Source organism: Microcaecilia unicolor, chromosome 5, assembly GCF_901765095.1.
Source record: "Microcaecilia unicolor chromosome 5, aMicUni1.1, whole genome shotgun sequence".
Classification (NCBI taxonomy): domain Eukaryota; kingdom Metazoa; phylum Chordata; class Amphibia; order Gymnophiona; family Siphonopidae; genus Microcaecilia; species Microcaecilia unicolor.
In genome coordinates, this window is record NC_044035.1 from 6,346,692 (window position 1) to 6,366,255 (window position 19,564).

Below are 19,564 nucleotides of genomic sequence, written 5' to 3' on the forward strand. Positions count from 1 at the left end.
GGGTGCCAGCATGCACAGTGTTTCTTCCTTCTGCCCATCTTGGACATCTCTCCTTTCACTGTTACATTTACTTACTGTCTGGATGTTTTCCCGAATCTCTCCTCAGTACAGGGCAAGTTCTTGTGTGAGCAACGCTGGCTTTATCTTTCCACCACATGTTTGAATGTTCTTTCCATTACCTAGCTTCCCGCTATTCCAGAGCTTGTGGGATAGTTGCGTTCATCAACCATCAGGTGGAGAAAGAGGACTGAAAACTGAGCTGAGACATATCTCTCTTGGCATCCAGTCCAGCTGCTCAGTATTTTCTGTCTCCAGCAGGTGGGTGGACGCACTTTTCAGCCTCTGGTTCTGAGTGATTTGCTCCAGATCCAGTTGGTCAGCTGGTCCCCAATTGAGCTTTGCAGGTGGCTTGAGTCTGCAGAGCCATACCTGGAGGTCTTCAGATCCCTCTATCTGGTGCCCTGTGAATTAACTTCTTCCCTCCCTTCACCTCTCCCCTGTTTCCTGTGGAGCTCTCCTTTTCTAATTTTTAATTAATTTTTAATTAAAAAAGAAAGGAGAAGGAAAGAGGTTTACTGGAGAGCTTGGGACAGATTATCAGTCCTGAGCCTTTCTCATCTGTGGTAAGACTTGGGGAGAGCAGCTGGCAGTGGTAAGTCCAACTAAAGTTGGACTCTGAACTGCTTGGAGGGCTGCAAGCTCTACTTCGTGCAGGGGGAAGGATCCTGACTCACTGCTTGGGACACCTTGTGCTGCGCTTGTGACAGTCGGGGTGAACGGCGACTCCCATGGAGGCAGTTAAGCGGTGTTCCGGCTGTGAGATCTGCCGGCCAGCATTGGGACGTTGAAGTGCCTGCAAGCTGGGAATTCCGTGGGATGTGGAGGAAACTGTCAGTGGCAGCATCTGAATATGCCGGGGTCTTTGGGCTCTCCAGCAGGGCTGGTGCACAGTTTGATGAAGGAGAGCATGGGAACGGACGCTATTTTACCAGGTCTACTGGCAGTGAGGAACAGCCTCTGTCTGATCATGCGTGGAGCACAACCACCATTTTATAGCCTCAGGACCCGACGGAGCATTCAACTACATCAGGATCTTTGTTTTCTCTGGAGTTTATATTGCTATTATACCAGGCCTTATTTACTAAAGTAGGGCCATTCAGATTTGCTGCAAGGTGCTTCAGTTTCTCGCCCTGCTGCCCCTCTGGCTCCTGAGATACCTTGTTTAGACCTTCAGGAGTGGGCAGATGAGGCTATCCCTTCTTCTCCCTCCTTATCTGATGTGGCTTCGATGTGTTCAGAGGCGCCATCGTCGAAGGAGCCATTAGAGGAGGGAGAGCTCCGAAAGTACTGAGGTTGTTTCATAAAGAAGAGCTCAGTACCCTTATTTCTGAGGCACTGGCAGTGCTTTCCTGTCAGGAGTTCCATCTTTGTCGATCATGAGGGAGCAAGGACAAATCCAGATTAAGTATACATATGTAGTATCACATCATACCTTATGCTATGAGTTTATCTTGTTGGGCAGACTGGATGGACCGTACAGGTTTTATCTGTCGACATCTACTATGTTACTGTGCCCTTCTAAGGCCTTTCTGATGCATCCAGAATGGGTCTCATCGGACGGGGGGCTGAGAGTGGGAAGAACCATGACTCGCCTTTACCCATTTTTTTATGGAGGAGAAAAATAAATTGCAGCTTCCCAAGATGGATTCCCTGGTTATGGTGGTGCCTGAGAAGATCACCTTGCCGGTGGATATCGGCATTGCCCTGAAAGACCTACATGATAGGAAGCTAGAAGGCACACTGAAACAAACCTTTGAAGTGGCCTCTTTTTGGCCTTCAAGCGACAGTGTGCAGCTTGTTATGATGGTGGTGGCCTTCCTTTCGCACCAGGGAATCAGAGTTCACCCGTATATCTACGACTGGCTCATTCATTCGCCATCTTATTGGGTCAGTGTGGTGACGACGTCTTCTGCAGCCTTTGGGTTGGGTGATCAGTTTTGAGAAGAGCAGACTAAATCCATCACAGATGCTGAAGTATCTGGGCGTTCTATTCAACACAGTATGGAAGAGGATCTTCCTCACGGAGCACAAGAGATCGAAGCTGGTTCAACAGATTAGTCTTCTGCACAGTCAAGGCAGGCCCAGGGTTTGGGACTACGTCCAGGTTCTGGGGTCAGTGACAGTGGTGATAGAAGTGTTGCCATGAGCAAGGTCTCGTATGCCTCCATTACAGGAATCTCTTCTCAGCCGCTGGTCTCCAGTGTCACAGAAGTATGACCTTCATCTTCCTTAGACACTGGTTGCCAGAGGGATTATGCAGTGGTGGTTGTCGCCCAGGAATTTGCCCATTGGAGCTCCCTTTCAAATAACACAATAGGACGTGGTGACAACGGATGCTAGCAAGTCAAGTTGGGGAGCTCATTACAAGTTCCATCTGGCACAGGGCACCTGGAGGGAACAGGAGTCTCACTGGTCGATAAATTGCTTGGAGCTCAGGGCAGTGCGGAATGCCTTACTAGACTTTGCTCTTTTTATGGCAGGGACCCTGATCTGAGGTTTTTTTTTCTCCGACAAAATGACGGCGGTGGCTTGTATGAACAAGCAAGGCAGACCCACATTCGTCTGATAGTGGTGGAGGCAGCTTCCCTCATGAGTTGGGGGCCTTGAATGTGGAGGTGGATTTTTTCAGCAGGCACACCTTGAACCTGGGAGAATGGTAACTATCCAGCCAGGGGTTTCAGCTGGTAGTGGTCCAATGGAGTTGTCTGCTTCTGGACTTGATGGCGACGAACCTTATTAAGTGGAGGCGTGGCCTAATGGAATGGTTAGTGTAGCGAGCTTTGATCCTGTCAACCTGGGTTTGATTTCCACTTCAGCTCCTTGTGACCTTGGGAAAGTCATTTAACCCTCCATTGCCCCAGGTACAAAAACTTTAGATTGTGAGCCCCCTAGAGACAAAGAAAGTACCTGCATATAATGTGTACAGCGCTGCGTAGTCTAGTAGCACTATAGAAATGATTATTAGTGGTAGTAGTAAGGGATTAGGTGGGTAATAAGTCCCCCAAGATAGGATAAGATGCCAAACTGTTGGAACGAACCGGGCTCGATGCACTACTGCAGCTCTGGCCAGAGACACATCTACTGTATATCTTCCCTCTTTGGCTCAAGGTCAGCTGTGTGTTGAAAAGGATTGTATTGCACCGGGTTTGCATAACCCTCTTAGCCCTGGATTGGTCACAGAGGTCATGGTACACGGACCTGATTTGTCTGCTGGATGGGGTCCTCTCTGTCTTACGCATGTGCACGGCCTACTGAATCAAGATCCAGTGCTCATGAATGATCCGTAGCTCTTTGGTCTTACGGCTTGGCCATTGAAAGGACTTGGTTGAAACAAAAAGATTATCATTGCTACCTTGCTTCAGGTTTGGAAATGCTCCGCATCTAAGAAGCATGTGAGGGTGTGGAGGACATTCAGGGGTTGGTGTTCTGAGTGTGGACTGCCTTCCTTCTCTGATCAGATCACGCATATCCTAGTGTTTCCCCAAGCAGGTCTCCAAAAAGGATTGGCATTGAGTTCTCTAAAAGTTCAGGTTGTGGCTTTGGTCTGTTTCAGGGGCCAACTACCGAAAACGTCTCCTGCGGCTCACCCAGATATTGTTTAATTCTTGCGGAGAGTGAACCGCTTGTGGCCGCCCTTCCATACGCCGTTTTCGGAGTGAAACTTTAGTCCTTCGAGCTCTTTAGAAGCTTCCTTTTGAGCCACTCCAGAAGGCCTCGCTGAAAGATCTTACACTAAAGGGAACATTCTTAGTGGCTTTTGGGTCGGCATGTAGGGTTTCGGAGAGTCAGACACTCGGGATCCCTTTCTTTGCTTTTCAGAGGAGAGGGTCTCTCTGCATGGTTCCTTCCTTTTTTTCCAAAAGTGGTATCAGTATTTCATCTCAACCAATCTGTGGAGCTTCCGTCCTTTCGCAGAGAGGATGAACAGACTGAGTATTCTTGAAGCTTCTCAATGTGCGTAGTGTCCTCATTAGATATATGGAAGTCATGAATGAGTTTCGCAAATCGGTCAGAGTATTTGTGCTTTTTTGTAAACAGAGATTTGACCTCATGGCTTCCAAGCACAGAATTGCTAGATGGTTGAAGGAGACTATCGCATCAGCTTATTTGGTTGCAGGGAAGTGGCCTTGCGGGCTCATCCTACAAGGCATACAGCGACATCCTGGGTGCAGCCTACCTTCTGTCACAGGCAGATATTTTCAAGGCAGCAACATGGTCCGACACTACGTACCTTTGCTAAGCACTACAGGGTTGACATTGTGATGTGCTTGGAAGCCAGTTTTGGGGCTTTGGTCCTTAGGGCAGTAGTCCACTAGAGTGGATTGCTTTTGAGCATCGCACGGGTTCTGGAATAGTGGAAAGCTATGTAATGGAAGGAGAAATTGGGTCTTGCCTGATAATTTTCTTGCCGTTAGTCCTTCCTGCCATTCTAGAGATATTTTTGAGTTTCTTCTTGACCATTTTCCTCATTTTGTCCTAGTCAACCTTTCACCTAGTCACTAGGAGGAGTGGCCTAGTGGTTAGGGTGGTGGACTCTGGTCCTGAGGAACTGAGTTCGATTCCCACTTCAGGCACAGGCAGCTCCTTGTGACTCTGGGCAAGTCACTTAACCCTCCATTGCCCCAGGTACAAATAAGTACCTAAGCTGCATTGAGCCTGCCATGAGTGGGAAAGCGCGGGGTACAAATAAAAAAAAAATTATGAGGTCTTTTATTTATTTATTTTTTTGTTACATTTGTAGCCCACATTTTCCCACCTATTTGCAGGCTCAATGTGGCTTACATAGTACCGTGAAGGCGTCCGCCGACTCCGGTAGTGAAACAAATACAGAGTGATGTTGTGGTCGAATAAGGTTCAATGTGTTACAGACACATTGGGGAATTGTAGAGAGGAAGAGTTTTATAATGTTCATTACGAGCTTTGGTTTCGTTGTGTTGCAGGGTTCAGGCACTTAAGTTGGGTCGGTGGGGTATGCCTTTTCGAACAGGTTGGTCTTTAGTGATTTCCAGAATTTTAGGTGGTCGTAAATTGTTTTCACGGCTTTTGGTAGTGCGCTCCACAGTTGTGTGCTTATGTAGGAGAAGCTGGATGCATAAATTGATTTGTATTTGAGACCTTTGCAGCTTGGGTAGTGGAGATTTAAGTATGTTCGTGTTGATCTGATTATGTTTCTGGACGGTAGGTCTATGAGGTCTGTGATGTATCCCGTAGATAATTATATGGACCAGGGTGCAGATGTTGAAAGCAATACATTGTTTGATTGGGAGCCAGTGCAGTTTTTCACGGAGGGGTTTGGCGCTATTGAATCACGTTTTTCCAAATATAAGCCTGGCTGCTGTGTTTTGAGCGTTCTGGAGTTTCTTTATGAGTTGTTCTTTGCATCCCTCATAAACTCCATTGCAGTAGTGGTGGTAGGTGTGGTGGCATTTTTAGCTTGTGCTAATGATTAGCGCGTGCTAAACGCTAGAGACTCCCGTAGGAATATATGGGCGTCTCTAGCGTTTAGTGTACACTTATTTTTGCGCGCACTAAAAACGCTGGTGCACCTTAGTGAAAGGACCCCTAAATGCTGCTACAGTAGATTTCTTTAGTGACTGCCCTCCAGATATCAGCTCAAATTCGATCATGTTATGATCACGGTTTCCCAGTGGATTCAACACCATTACCTCTCGTACCATGCCCTGCGTTCCACTAAGAACTAGATCTAAAATAGCTCCCCCTCTTGTTGGTTCTTGGAACAGTTGCTTCAAGAAGCAATCATTTATTACATCTAAGAATTTTACCTCCCTTTGTTTTCAGTTCTCTGTCTCCACCTGCTGGTTGATGGACCCAACTATCCCACAGGTTCTGGAATAGTGGGAAGGACTAATGGAAAGAAAATGATCAGGTAAGACCTAATTTCTCCTTCAGCCTCGGTCTGGATGCAGGAGCGTGAACCATGATTAGCAGTGCGGAGAGCTCTGATCACTGGCTGTTGAGGGTAGTCTCTGATTGCACACGTTTTACAGGAGTGTTTGCACCTGATCCTACACATGTATCTGTTAGTTTAGGATGCTTCGGAGTAGAAACCTCATCTGGCTGGGGAGGTGATGCAGAGGTTAGAGCATAGTTGTGAACCACCCTGCCAGCCAGTGAGTTACTCACTTCTTCTTCCCGAGGGCCAGCTTGTCTTGTCAGGTCTATGGGACAGGGACAGAGTGAATCTTCGTCTACGGTGCTGGTCATGGTAGCATGCTCTATAAATTATCGGTACTGACATTGTTGACTTTAGAGTATTGGAAGCAGGAAAATGTCTCCAATTTGTGTTGTTGTTTTTTTTTTAATTTCAGCTTTATTGCCTGTAGCAACTCCAGTGGTGAGTAAAAATAATACTGTGTATTCATATCCTGCTTTTCGTTAGAAGCTGACCACATTTTGGTTTCGGTACCCGAAATCTGGGTTTGGGTTTTGGCCGAAAATGCCTATGTGTATTTGGTGGAAACTGAAACCCACATGGCTCCACCCCCACTTCCCTGCCACCACCCCAAGCCTGTCCTCCTCCCAAGCCAGCCTCGCCCCCCCCAACAGAAAACCTGTTTCTTCCCTGGGACAGCCACCAGCTATTTTCTCCTCCCCTCAGGGGTGTAGCCAGACAACAGATTTTGGGTGGACCTAGGCAAGAAGTGGGTGGGCACCAAATGTTCTCCCCTACCACCACCAAAAGACATCTCAGCTGACAGGAAAACGCTTCTTTCCACCTTGGCAGTCTGCAGCAGGCATGCGCTGAAAACTGAGCATGAGCAGGTGCCAGTATCGTGGAGAGTAGCGTTTTCATTACCATCAGGGGGAAGTCTTCAGCTGGTAGAGCTTGCTACTGTTGGGTGGGCCTGAGCCCTAAGTGGGTGGGCCCTGATCCACCCAGGCCCACCTGTTGCTACGTCACTGCCTCCCCTACCTTTTAAAAGCCCTGGTGGTCTAGTGGCCTCTTCCGGGCAGGAGCATCCTGAGTTGCTTCTGCCCCTGTTGAAGGTTGCATCTGCCATTTTTGAATTGGGAATGTTGTAAGCAGGATGTTTCTCCTGCTCATGCCATTCTCCATTCCAAAATGGCAGCCACGACCTCCCACGACAGTCTGGGCCACCATTTTCACAAAGCAAGCCAGCAGGGATGGGAGCAACTTGGGATGCTCCTGGCCCGAAGAAGCCACTACCAGGCACTTTTTTTTTTCTTACATTTGTACCCTGCGCTATCCCACTCATGGCAGGCTCAATGCGGCTTACATGGGGCAATGGAGGGTTAAGTGACTTGCCTGTGCTGGGAATCAAACTCAGTTCCTCAGTTCCCCAGGACCAAAGTCCACCACCCTAACCACTAGGCCACTCCTCCACTGTTGCTACTATTTGAGATTCTACATGGAATGTTGCTATTCCACTAGCAACATTCCATGTAGAAGTCGACCCTTGCAGATAACCAATGTGGCCGCGCAGGCTTCTGCTTCTGTGAGTCTGACGTCCTGTCAGACTCACAGAAACAGAAGCCTGCGCAGCCTTCTACATGGAATGTTGCTAGTGGAATAGCAACATTCCATGTAGAATCTCCAATAGTAGCAACATTCCATGTAGAACCTCCGATAGTAGCAACATTCCATGTAGAATCTCCGATAGTAGCAACATTCCATGTAGAATCTCCAATAGTATCTATTTTATTTTTGTTACATTTGTACCCTGCGCTTTCCCACTCATGGCAGGCTCAATGCGGCTTACATGGGGCAATGGAGGGTTAAGTGACTTGCCCAGAGTCACAAGGAGCTGCCTGTGCCTGAAGTGGGAATCGAACTCAGTTCCTCAGGACCAAAGTCCACCACCCTAACCACTAGGCCACTCCTCCACTGTTGCTACTATTTGAGATTCTACATGGAATGTTGCTATTCCACTAGAAGTCGGCCCTTGCAGATCACCAATGTGGCCAAGCAGGCTTCTGCTTCTGTGAGTCTGACTTCCTGCACATACGTACGTGCAGGACGTCAGACTCACAGAAACAGAAGCCTGCGCAGCTTTCTACATGGAATGTTGCTAGTGGAATAGCAACATTTCATGTAGAATCTCCAATAGTAGCAACATTCCATGTAGAATCTCCAGTAGTATCTATTTTATTTTTGTTACATTTGTACCCTGCGCTTTCCCACTCATGGCAGGCTCAATGCGGCTTACATGGGGCAATGGAGGGTTAAGTGACTTGCCTGTGCTGGGAATCAAACTCAGTTCCTCACTTCCCCAGGACCAAAGTCCACCACCCTAACCACTAGGCCACTCCTCCACTGTTGCTACTATTTGAGATTCTACATGGAATGTTGCTATTCCACTAGAAGTCAGCACTTGCAGATCACCAATGTGGCCGTGCAGGCTTCTGCTTCTGTGAGTCTGACATCCTGCACGTATGTATGTGCAGGACGTCAGACTCACAGAAACAGAAGCCTGCGCAGCCTTCTACATGGAATGTTGCTAGTGGAATAGCAACATTCCATGTAGAATCTCCAATAGTAGCAACATTCCACGTAGAATCTCCAATAGTAGCAACATTCCATGTAGAATCTCCAATAGTAGCAACAGAACCTCAAATAGTAGCAACATTCCATGTAGAATCTCCAATAGTATTTATTTTATTTTTGTTACATTTGTACCCTGCGCTATCCCACTCATGGCAGGCTCAATGCGGCTTACATGGGGCAATGGAGGGTTAAGTGACTTGCCTGTGCTGGGAATCAAACTCAGTTCCTCAGTTCCCCAGGACCAAAGTCCACCACCCTAACCACTAGGCCACTCCTCCACTGTTGCTACTATTTGAGATTCTACATGGAATGTTGCTATTCCACTAGCAACATTCCATGTAGAAGTCGACCCTTGCAGATAACCAATGTGGCCGCGCAGGCTTCTGCTTCTGTGAGTCTGACGTCCTGTCAGACTCACAGAAACAGAAGCCTGCGCAGCCTTCTACATGGAATGTTGCTAGTGGAATAGCAACATTCCATGTAGAATCTCCAATAGTAGCAACATTCCATGTAGAACCTCCGATAGTAGCAACATTCCATGTAGAATCTCCGATAGTAGCAACATTCCATGTAGAATCTCCAATAGTATCTATTTTATTTTTGTTACATTTGTACCCTGCGCTTTCCCACTCATGGCAGGCTCAATGCGGCTTACATGGGGCAATGGAGGGTTAAGTGACTTGCCCAGAGTCACAAGGAGCTGCCTGTGCCTGAAGTGGGAATCGAACTCAGTTCCTCAGGACCAAAGTCCACCACCCTAACCACTAGGCCACTCCTCCACTGTTGCTACTATTTGAGATTCTACATGGAATGTTGCTATTCCACTAGAAGTCGGCCCTTGCAGATCACCAATGTGGCCAAGCAGGCTTCTGCTTCTGTGAGTCTGACTTCCTGCACATACGTACGTGCAGGACGTCAGACTCACAGAAACAGAAGCCTGCGCAGCTTTCTACATGGAATGTTGCTAGTGGAATAGCAACATTTCATGTAGAATCTCCAATAGTAGCAACATTCCATGTAGAATCTCCAGTAGTATCTATTTTATTTTTGTTACATTTGTACCCTGCGCTTTCCCACTCATGGCAGGCTCAATGCGGCTTACATGGGCAATGGAGGGTTAAGTGACTTGCCTGTGCTGGGAATCAAACTCAGTTCCTCACTTCCCCAGGACCAAAGTCCACCACCCTAACCACTAGGCCACTCCTCCACTGTTGCTACTATTTGAGATTCTACATGGAATGTTGCTATTCCACTAGAAGTCAGCACTTGCAGATCACCAATGTGGCCGCGCAGGCTTCTGCTTCTGTGAGTCTGACATCCTGCACGTATGTATGTGCAGGACGTCAGACTCACAGAAACAGAAGCCTGCGCAGCCTTCTACATGGAATGTTGCTAGTGGAATAGCAACATTCCATGTAGAATCTCCAATAGTAGCAACATTCCACGTAGAATCTCCAATAGTAGCAACAGAACCTCAAATAGTAGCAACATTCCATGTAGAATCTCCAATAGTATTTATTTTATTTTTGTTACATTTGTACCCTGCGCTATCCCACTCATGGCAGGCTCAATGCGGCTTACATGGGGCAATGGAGGGTTAAGTGACTTGCCTGTGCTGGGAATCAAACTCAGTTCCTCAGTTCCCCAGGACCAAAGTCCACCACCCTAACCACTAGGCCACTCCTCCACTGTTGCTACTATTTGAGATTCTACATGGAATGTTGCTATTCCACTAGCAACATTCCATGTAGAAGTCGGCCCTTGCAGATCACCAATGTGGCCGCGCAGGCTTCTGCTTCTGTGAGTCTGACGTCCTGCACGTACGTGCAGGACGTCAGACTCACAGAAACAGAAGCCTGCCCAGCCTTGTACATGGAATGTTGCTAGTGGAATAGCAACATTCCATGTAGAATCTCCAATAGTAGCACCATTCCATGTAGAATCTCCGATAGTAGCACCATTCCATGTAGAATCTCCGATAGTAGCAACATTCCATGTAGAATCTCCAATAGTATCTATTTTATTTTTGTTACATTTGTACCCTGCGCTTTCCCACTCATGGCAGGCTCAATGCGGCTTACATGGGGCAATGGAGGGTTAAGTGACTTGCCTGTGCTGGGAATCAAACTCAGTTCCTCAGTTCCCCAGGACCAAAGTCCACCACCCTAACCACTAGGCCACTCCTCCACTGTTGCTACTATTTGAGATTCTACATGGAATGTTGCTATTCCACTAGAAGTCAGCACTTGCAGATCACCAATGTGGCCGCGCAGGCTTCTGCTTCTGTGAGTCTGACATCCTGCACGTATGTATGTGCAGGACGTCAGACTCACAGAAACAGAAGCCTGCGCAGCCTTCTACATGGAATGTTGCTAGTGGAATAGCAACATTCCATGTAGAATCTCCAATAGTAGCAACATTCCACGTAGAATCTCCAATAGTAGCAACATTCCATGTAGAATCTCCAATAGTAGCAACAGAACCTCAAATAGTAGCAACATTCCATGTAGAATCTCCAATAGTATTTATTTTATTTTTGTTACATTTGTACCCTGCGCTATCCCACTCATGGCAGGCTCAATGCGGCTTACATGGGGCAATGGAGGGTTAAGTGACTTGCCCAGGGTCACAAGGAGCTGCCTGTGCCTGAAGTGGGAATCAAACTCAGTTCCTCAGGACCAGAGTCCACCACCCTAACCACTAGGCCACTCCTCCACTCTAATTGCAACCTGTTAAGTATGTTTTCTATGAGAGTGAACATTTGCAGACCTTTTTGGACTCGGCTGTATCCTCACCGTTAGCAAACCCCTTGGTATCTACTCCGTAAGAATTATAAGCACGGGTGGTATACCTCTACTATTTTCCTGGTATTAAGTATTATAACTTTGAATTGTGTCTTGCCTTTATTGTGGACTTCAGATATATATGTCAATTGAGAAAATTTAGTTATTTGTGAAATATTTGAGTTATAACAGGTGACATTATTCTTTCCGTACAAGATTGTTTCTTGTGAATTATTTTGAAATTAATAAATAAATATTAAAAAAATAAAGAAATATCATATACCACCACCTCAACACAAAAATACAACTCAAAATTAGAAAGAATTTTTTGGGGGGAAGAGGACAAGGCCTCAAGGCCTGACGAGAAGGACAGAGAGAGAGAGAGAGAGAGAAATGAAGAAGAGAAGGTAGGATGGTTGTGGGGACCTAGAGGGGAGGAGTCAAAGTTAAGGAAGGGGACAGAGAACTGAGGAGAGATAGTAGAGTGGGATTCAAAGGGAGCTGAGGAAGGGGAGGAGCAGAGAGAGCTGGGGAGGGGTCTAGCCTAGGGGAGGAGAGAGATGGAGAAGAGGAGATGTGGGGTGGGAGGAGGGAGAGCAAGAGCCTAACCTGGAGGAGGGAGGGAGGGAGAGTTGAGCCTGCGGGTGGAGGAATTCTGCACAAAATAAGAATTATGCATTTTTTAGTAATACCTTTTTTTGTACATTGCATTATAAATTATTATTCAGTTACTGTGTTGTTGGAGGAAATAAAGGCTGCAAAATGTTGCTGAATTCTGGCAGGGGTAATTAACACATTTCGATCTTACTGTCTACATTTGCTCTTGGTGGCATTTTCTTTTCTGTATCGTTCACATTGACAGCATTCAGAAGTGCGTTTACTGTTCATGCTTTACTCTGTTTTTCAAGGTTGTTGCCACTTTGCTGCCACATCAAAAGACGGTGCATGCGCTGATTTGGCAGGTGAGACTCTCTGTGTTCTGTGATTGTTTATGGAGCGTTCAGAATTTAAGCACTCTGGGACTTCCTTTTTCTCTCTGTCTTTTTCTTCAGTTCTTCTTCCATATCTACAGCGCTGGATTTAATTTAGCAAATGGCAACTCCATGTCTCAGGTAAGTGAGGCTCTCAGTGCTGCGCAGCATGCCTCAGATCTAGCCAATGTGTGCGGTGGAGACTGGAGACGATCACAGGGCGCAGTGGCGACTGGAGGCAGTCACGATGCATGGTGGAAACTGGGGATGGTAACAGTGCGCGGTGGACACTAGAGGTGGTGATGGTGCGCGGCAGAGACTGAAGGCAGTCACAGTGCGTGGTGGAGGCTCGGGCGGGCACGGTGCGTGGTGGAGGCTCGGGCGGGCACGGTGCGTGGTGGAGGCTCGGGCGGGCACGGTGCGTGGCGGAAGCTCGAGACGGTCACGGTGTGTGGCAGAGGCTCGGGACGGTCATGGTGAATGGTGGAGACTGGGAACGGTCACGGTGCATGGTGGAGGCTCAGGACGGTCACAGTGAGTGGTACGTGGCAGAGACTGGGGACGGTCATGGTGCATGGCGGAGACTGGGGAAGGTTACGGTGCACAGCGGAAACTGGGGACAGTAACAGTGCGCGGTGGACACTAGAGGCGGTGCCGGTGTGCGGTAGAGACTGAAGGCAGTCATGGTGCATTGCGGAAGCTTGGGACGGTCACGGTGTGTGGCATAGGCTCGGGATGGTCACGGTGCGTGGCGGAGGCTCAGGACAGTCACAGCGGTGCGTGCCAGAGACTGGGGACAGTCACTGTACGTGCCGGAGACTGGGGACAGTCACGGGGCTTGCCGGAGACTGGGGATGGTCACTGTGAGCGGTGCGTGGCAGAGGCTGGTGACAGTCGTGGTGTACTGATCTGCAGGTTTTTTTTCCTCCCCAGGAGAAAAATGTCCCACTGAAGCAGGCTGTGTTTTGCATAGGTGCCATCTCTTATGGAGCATTTGTAGGGGTAAGTGACCCCACATCAGAATGCTGTACTTTTTCCTGTTTGTAAATCGAGGTAATGTTTCCATGTTACAAAGTGTACTGCTTCTGTGCTATTGCACACAAGGATCAATCCACCAGTCAGAGTTAGGGTATAAGAAAAGGCAAAGGAATAATTTAGGAGGAAAAAGCCTCCGTGAGCCACAACAGCACTACATCCATGGAGTAGCCTAGTGGTTAGTGCAGTGGACTTTGATCCTGGGGAACTGGGTTCGATTCCCACTGCAGCTCCTTGTGACTCTGGGCAAGTCACTTAACCCTCCATTGCCCCTGGTACAAAATAAGTACCTGAATATATGTAAACCGCTTTGAATGTAGTTGCAAAAACTTCAGAAAGGCGGTACATCAAGTCCCATTTCCCTTTCCCTTATGACATCACAATATCAGAAGTGAGCCAAGTATCGGGCAATCAAGCCATTGTGACATCACTGATGAGGTTGGCTCTTATTGGTGGAATGAGTGGAGGAGTGGCCTAGTGGTTAGTGCAGTGGACTTTGATCCTGGGGAACTGGGTTCGATTCCCACTGCAGCTCCTTGTGACTCTGGGCAAGTCACTTAACCCTCCATTGCCCCTGGTACAAAATAAGTACCTGAATATATGTAAACCGCTTTGAATGTAGTTGCAAAAACCTCAGAAAGGCAGTATATCAAGTCCCAGTTCCCTTTCCCCCTTTCCCTTATGACATCACAATATCAGAAGTGAGCCAAGTATCGGGCAATCAAGCCATTGTGACATCACTGATGAGGTTGGCTCTTATTGGTGGAATGAGTGGAGGAGTGGCCTAGTGGTTAGTGCAGTGGACGTTGATCCTGGGGAACTGTATCGGGCAATCAAGCCATTGTGACATCACTGATGAGGTTGGCTCTTATTGGTGGAATGAGTGGAGGAGTAGCCTAGTGGTTAGTGCAGTGGACTTTGATCCTGGGGAACTGTATCGGGCAATCAAGCCATTGTGACATCACTGATGAGGTTGGCTCTTATTGGTGGAATGAGTGGAGGAGTAGCCTAGTGGTTAGTGCAGTGGACTTGATCCTGGGGAACTGTATCGGGCAATCAAGCCATTGTGACATCACTGATGAGGTTGGCTCTTATTGGTGGAATGAGTGGAGGAGTAGCCTAGTGGTCAGTGCAGTGGACTCTGATCCTGGGGAACTGAATTCGATTCCCACTGCAGCTCCTTGTGACTCTGGGCAAGTCACTTAACCCTCCATTGCCCCTGGTACAAAATAAATACCTGAATATAAGTAAACCGCTTTGAATGTAGTTGCAAAAACCTTAGAAAGGCGGTGTATCAAGTCCCATTTCCCTTTCCCTATTTGAGATTCTACATAGAAAGTTGCTATTCCACTAGCAACATTCCATGTAGAAACCTGCCCTTGCAGATCAGCAACACGGCCGCGCAGTCTTCTGTTTCTGTGAGTCTGATGTCCTGCACGTACGTACAGGACGTCAGACTCACAGAAACAGAAGCCTGCGCGGCTGCATTGGTGATCTGCAAGGGCAGGTTTCTACATGGAATGTTGCTAGTGGAGGAGTAGCCTAGTGGTTAGTGCAGTGGACTTTGATCCTGGGGAACTGAGTTTGATTCCCACTGCAGCTCCTTGTGACTCTGGGCAAGTCACTTAACCCTCCATTGCCCCTGGTACAAAATAAGTACCTGAATATATGTAAACCGCTTTGAATGTAGTTGAACAAGGCGGTATATCAAGTTCCATTCCCATATAGGAGGTTTTTTAATGCCTCTGATTAGAGATTGTACTGATGTAGTGCAGTTGCAGGCCTGTTGAGGCTTTTTCCTCCTATTTTAAACGGGGCTTCTCCTGATGGAGGTTTTGGCAAGATTTCTACACTGTGGTGTTACATAGTTGTTGTTAGATTCAAGGTATCTGCACTCCATGTTCTTTTCTATATTGTTTAGTAAAGGTATAATTTTAACCTGTTGCTTCCAGGTATGCAAGTTGCTCAAGTAGGCCACAGCTGTGTTGAGACTCCTGATGTCTGAGTCATTACAGCACCCAGGGTACTTGGGGCTACATGGCTGTCTGAGGCCTTGGTTCCCAGGGTAGCCCTGGAGGTAGTTATTTGGACATAGATCTGATGTCGAGATCATTGACAAGACTGGTTCATGTGCTTCCCTCCCTCCCTCCACCCAACTCTCATCCAGCATCTCCCTTTGTCTACTGTCTCTGTAGTCCAACATTTCTCTCCTTCCCTGCTCTGTCAGCCTCCACTCCCAACCATGGTGTCCAGCATCTACCCCTCCCACACACACACATCCTCCCCATGTGTTTCTCAGCTTCCTTTGCCTTCCTTACCCCTTCCAGGGTGGCACAGATGCAGCAAGGCATTGTAGCTGGTGTGGGGCCTTGAGCCATCTGCACACGCTTGAAGGCCTGCTGGGTTCCACCCTTTTCAAAATAAGAAGTTGAGAGGAGGAGGGACCCGGTGGGCCTTGAGCATGTCAGTTCCACCCTAGGCAGACACTTAGTCTTTCTAGTGGTTAGGCAGGCCCTGGTCATTGGGAAGTAGGTGATCTCCTATCCCAGTGCTTCCTGGGCTTTGTAGTTCTGCTAATCTTGTACTCAATAGATGGACTCTTTTGAGGTTTGGCTGTTCCCCTTATATATCTCCTCTCTCTCTCTCTTCTATGATTCTTCCAGTCCTTTCCGCAGTTCCTGGCGAATCGATATAACCTGAAAACATCAGCTCTGCAGACTTTCGTCAAGAAACTCTTACCAGTCCCTCTCTTCAGTGAGTAACAGATTGGGTATGTGCACATGGACAAACGTATGGCGAACCACAGTCACTGATATACTTTTCTCTAAGTATTAGATGTTCCGTACTTAAATTTTAGTAAGACGTTTTGATACCTTTTTACATAGGAGTCTGATAAACCGACAACCTCAGGGTGTATCCCGAGATCGTCAGCTGGATTAGAAAGTAACAGAATGATAGGTAGCATAGGGTGATGGTATCTGGGGGAAAATGGGTTATCAGCACGGTCCAGTTGGGTCTAATGTTTTTTTTATAAATGATACCAGCAGAATCACCCGTTTAAGTATGGACGGAGGGTAGCTCTCTGTGTCTGGGTGAGGTCGACCCCCCTCCATGCTTCGTGTCTGACCTGATGTTGGCTCTGAAACAGCTGCCTTCAGCAAAAAACTACCCTTAACAGCCCTTTTCCACTGCCACCCATGCGACTCACCACAGCTTCTCTGCCAGGAAGTTCTCAGACATCACTGGCATTGGACTCTGAGTCCCTTCAGCGATGGAGCCCAGCACTCAGATTCAGCTCCTGGCAGAAGTACATCAATGTCGGGCCAGGAATTCAGGCACACCTCTTATTTTTTGTCTAGAGACAGATTACAGAAGGGATTATTTCTCTTTTTTTGCAGATGGGTATTATGTATAGATATTTAGATAAACACACAAATTTTTTTGTTGGGAATAAATGCAAATCAAACCAAAAAAACTCGCACATCCACCAATGTGGTTTGAAAACATGAGTGAATCCAAAATCAACTTATTTTCATAATGGAGGAAAAGACCTCGGTAGTTGTGTACTCAGCCATCTGTGATCAATAGCCCATCATATGGTGACTGAATAATGATTCGTTTATCATTCATTGGTCTAAAACCCTGCATATTTATATATTACACTTATTTTCTTTTTAAGTGCAATTAAAAATATTTTCTTTTAAGTACTGAGCTTCAACAAATTCATATTACTACTACTACTACTTAACATTTCTAAAGCGCTACTAGAGTTACGCAGCGCTATACTATTTAACATAGAGGGACAGTCCCTGCTCAAGGAGCTTACAATCTAAAAGACAAGTGAACAGTCAGTCCGATAGGGGCAGTCAAATTGCGGCAGTCTGGATTTACTGAACGGTAAAAGTTAGGTGCCGAACGCAGCATCGAAGAGGTGGGCTTTAAGCAAAGACTTGAAGATGGGCAGGGAGGGGGCTTGGCGTTAAGGGCTCAGGAAGGTTGTTCCAAGCATAGGGTGAGGCGAGGCAGAATGAGCGGAGCCTGGAGTTGGCGGTGGTGAAGAAGGGTACTGAGTGGAGGGATTTGTCCTGTGAATGGAGGTTTCGGGTGGGAATGTAAGGGGAGATGAGGGTAGAAAGGTAGTGAGGGGCGGCAGACTGAGTGCATTTGTAGGTAAGAAGGAGAAGCTTAAATTGAATGCGGTATCTGATTGGAAGCCAGTGAAGTGACCTGAGGAGAGGGGTGATATGAGTATATCGGTTCTGGCGGAATATAAAACATGCAGCAGAGTTCTGAACAGATTGAAGGGGGAATAGATGGCTAAGTGGGAGGCCGGTGAGGAGTAAGTTGCAGTAGTCAAGGCGAGAGGTAATGAGAGCGTGGACGAGAGTTCGGGTGGTGTGTTCAGAGAGGAAAGGGCGAATTTTGCTGATGTTAAAGAGGAAGAAGCGACAGGTCTTGGCTATCTGCTGGATATGCGCAGAGAAGGAGAGAGAGGAGTCAAAGATGACTCCGAGGTTGCAGGCAGATGAGACGGGGAGGATGAGGGTGTTATCAACTGAGATAGAAAGTGGAGGAAGAGGAGAAGTGGGTTTTGGTGGGAAGACGATGAGCTCGGTGTTGGACATGTTCAGTTTCAGGTGGCGGTTGGACATCTAGGCAGCAATGTCGGATAAGCAGGCTGATACCTTTGCCTCGGTCTCCGCGGTGATGTCTGGTGTGGAGAGATACAGCTGGGTGTCATCGGCATAGAGATGATACTGGAAACCATGAGATGAGATCAGGGAGCCCAGGGAAGAGGTGTAGATTGAGAAGAGAAGGGGTCCAAGGACAGATCCCTGAGGGACACCGACAGATAGCGGGATGGGGGTGGAGGAAGATCCATGAGAGTGAACTTTGAAGGTGCAGTGGGAGAGATAGGAGGAGAACCAGGAGAGGACAGAGCCCTGGAACCCAAATGAGGACAGTGTGGCAAGAAGTAAGTCATGATTGACCGTGTCAAAAGAGGCGGATAGATCGAGGAGGATGAGGATGGAGTAGTGGCCTCTGGATTTGGCAAGGAACAGGTCATTACAGACTTTAGAGAGTGCTGTTTCTGTCGAGTGTAGAGGGCGAAAACCGGATTGAAGTGTTATCATATTTATCAGATCAAAAAGCACTTACCTTCAAATTAAGTTGTCTTAGAGATATAACCGTATTCTTTGTCATATGTCCAGTGCTTTTTTTGTGCCGGTACGCAACGGTACGGCGTACCGGCACCTTTTTTTTTTTGCTCCCCCCGCCCCGTGACGGACACAGTGCCAGCCCCCATTTCCGGTCGCTGCTGCTTCTCCTGTTGAGCAGCAGCGGCCGCTACACAAAGAAAAAGAAGATTTTTAAAAAAAACTTCAAACCTGGCTGAAACGCGGCACCCCGGCACTGTAGACAGCCATTAGGCATTGGCTGTTGCCCCGCAGCCGCTCCTCCTCTTGCCTCTACGTCACTGCGCTCCTCCGGGGTCTTCCTCCAGGGGCAGTGACGTAGAGGCAAGAGGAGGAGCGGCTGCGGGGCAACAGCCAATGCCTAATGGCTGTCTACAGTGCCGGGGTGCCGCGTTTCAGCCAGGTTTTAAGTTTTTTTTTTAAATCTTCTTTTTCTTTGTGTAGCGGCCGCTGCTGATCAACAGGAGAAGCAGCAGCGGCCGGAAATAGGGGCTGGTGCCGCGTGCGTCGCGACTTCGTGCCGTTCGCGGGAAACTTGGCAGGGAGAGGGAAACCAACAGGGAAGGATTGGGGAGAGAGAGAAAGAGGGAAACCAACAGAGGGAAGGATTGGGGAGAGAGGGGAAAACAGATGAAAGGATGGGGAGAGAGAGGGAAAAACAGATGGAAGGATGTGGAGAGAGAGGGAAAAACAGATGGAAGGATTGGGGAGAGAGAGAAAGAGGGAAAACAACAGAGGGAAGGACTGGGGAGAGAGAGAAAGAGGGAAAACAACAGAGGGAAGGATTGGGGAGAGAGAGAAAGAGGGAAAACAACAGAGGGAAGGATTGGGGAGAGAGAGGGAAAAACAGATGGAAGGATTGGGGAGAGGGGAAAAACAGATGGAAGGATGGGGAGAGAGGGAAAAACAGATGGAAGGATGAGGAAAGAGAGAGGGAAAAACAGATGGAAGGATGGGGAGAGAGAGAGGGAAAAACAGATGGAAGGATGG

At 47.8% G+C, this 19,564-nt stretch overlaps 1 protein-coding gene across 1 annotated transcript in view; it reads left to right on the top strand.

The window, feature by feature from the left end:
* SFXN4 (sideroflexin 4) overlaps nucleotides 1-19,564 on the top strand; it is a 73,617-nt gene that overhangs the window by 37,159 nt on the left and 16,894 nt on the right. The window contains exons 6-10 of the mRNA XM_030202624.1: nucleotides 6,390-6,415; nucleotides 12,279-12,332; nucleotides 12,423-12,482; nucleotides 13,275-13,343; nucleotides 16,040-16,130. Coding sequence (XP_030058484.1) covers nucleotides 6,390-6,415; nucleotides 12,279-12,332; nucleotides 12,423-12,482; nucleotides 13,275-13,343; nucleotides 16,040-16,130 — 300 coding nt within the window. The remainder of the gene's footprint in view (nucleotides 1-6,389; nucleotides 6,416-12,278; nucleotides 12,333-12,422; nucleotides 12,483-13,274; nucleotides 13,344-16,039; nucleotides 16,131-19,564) is intronic.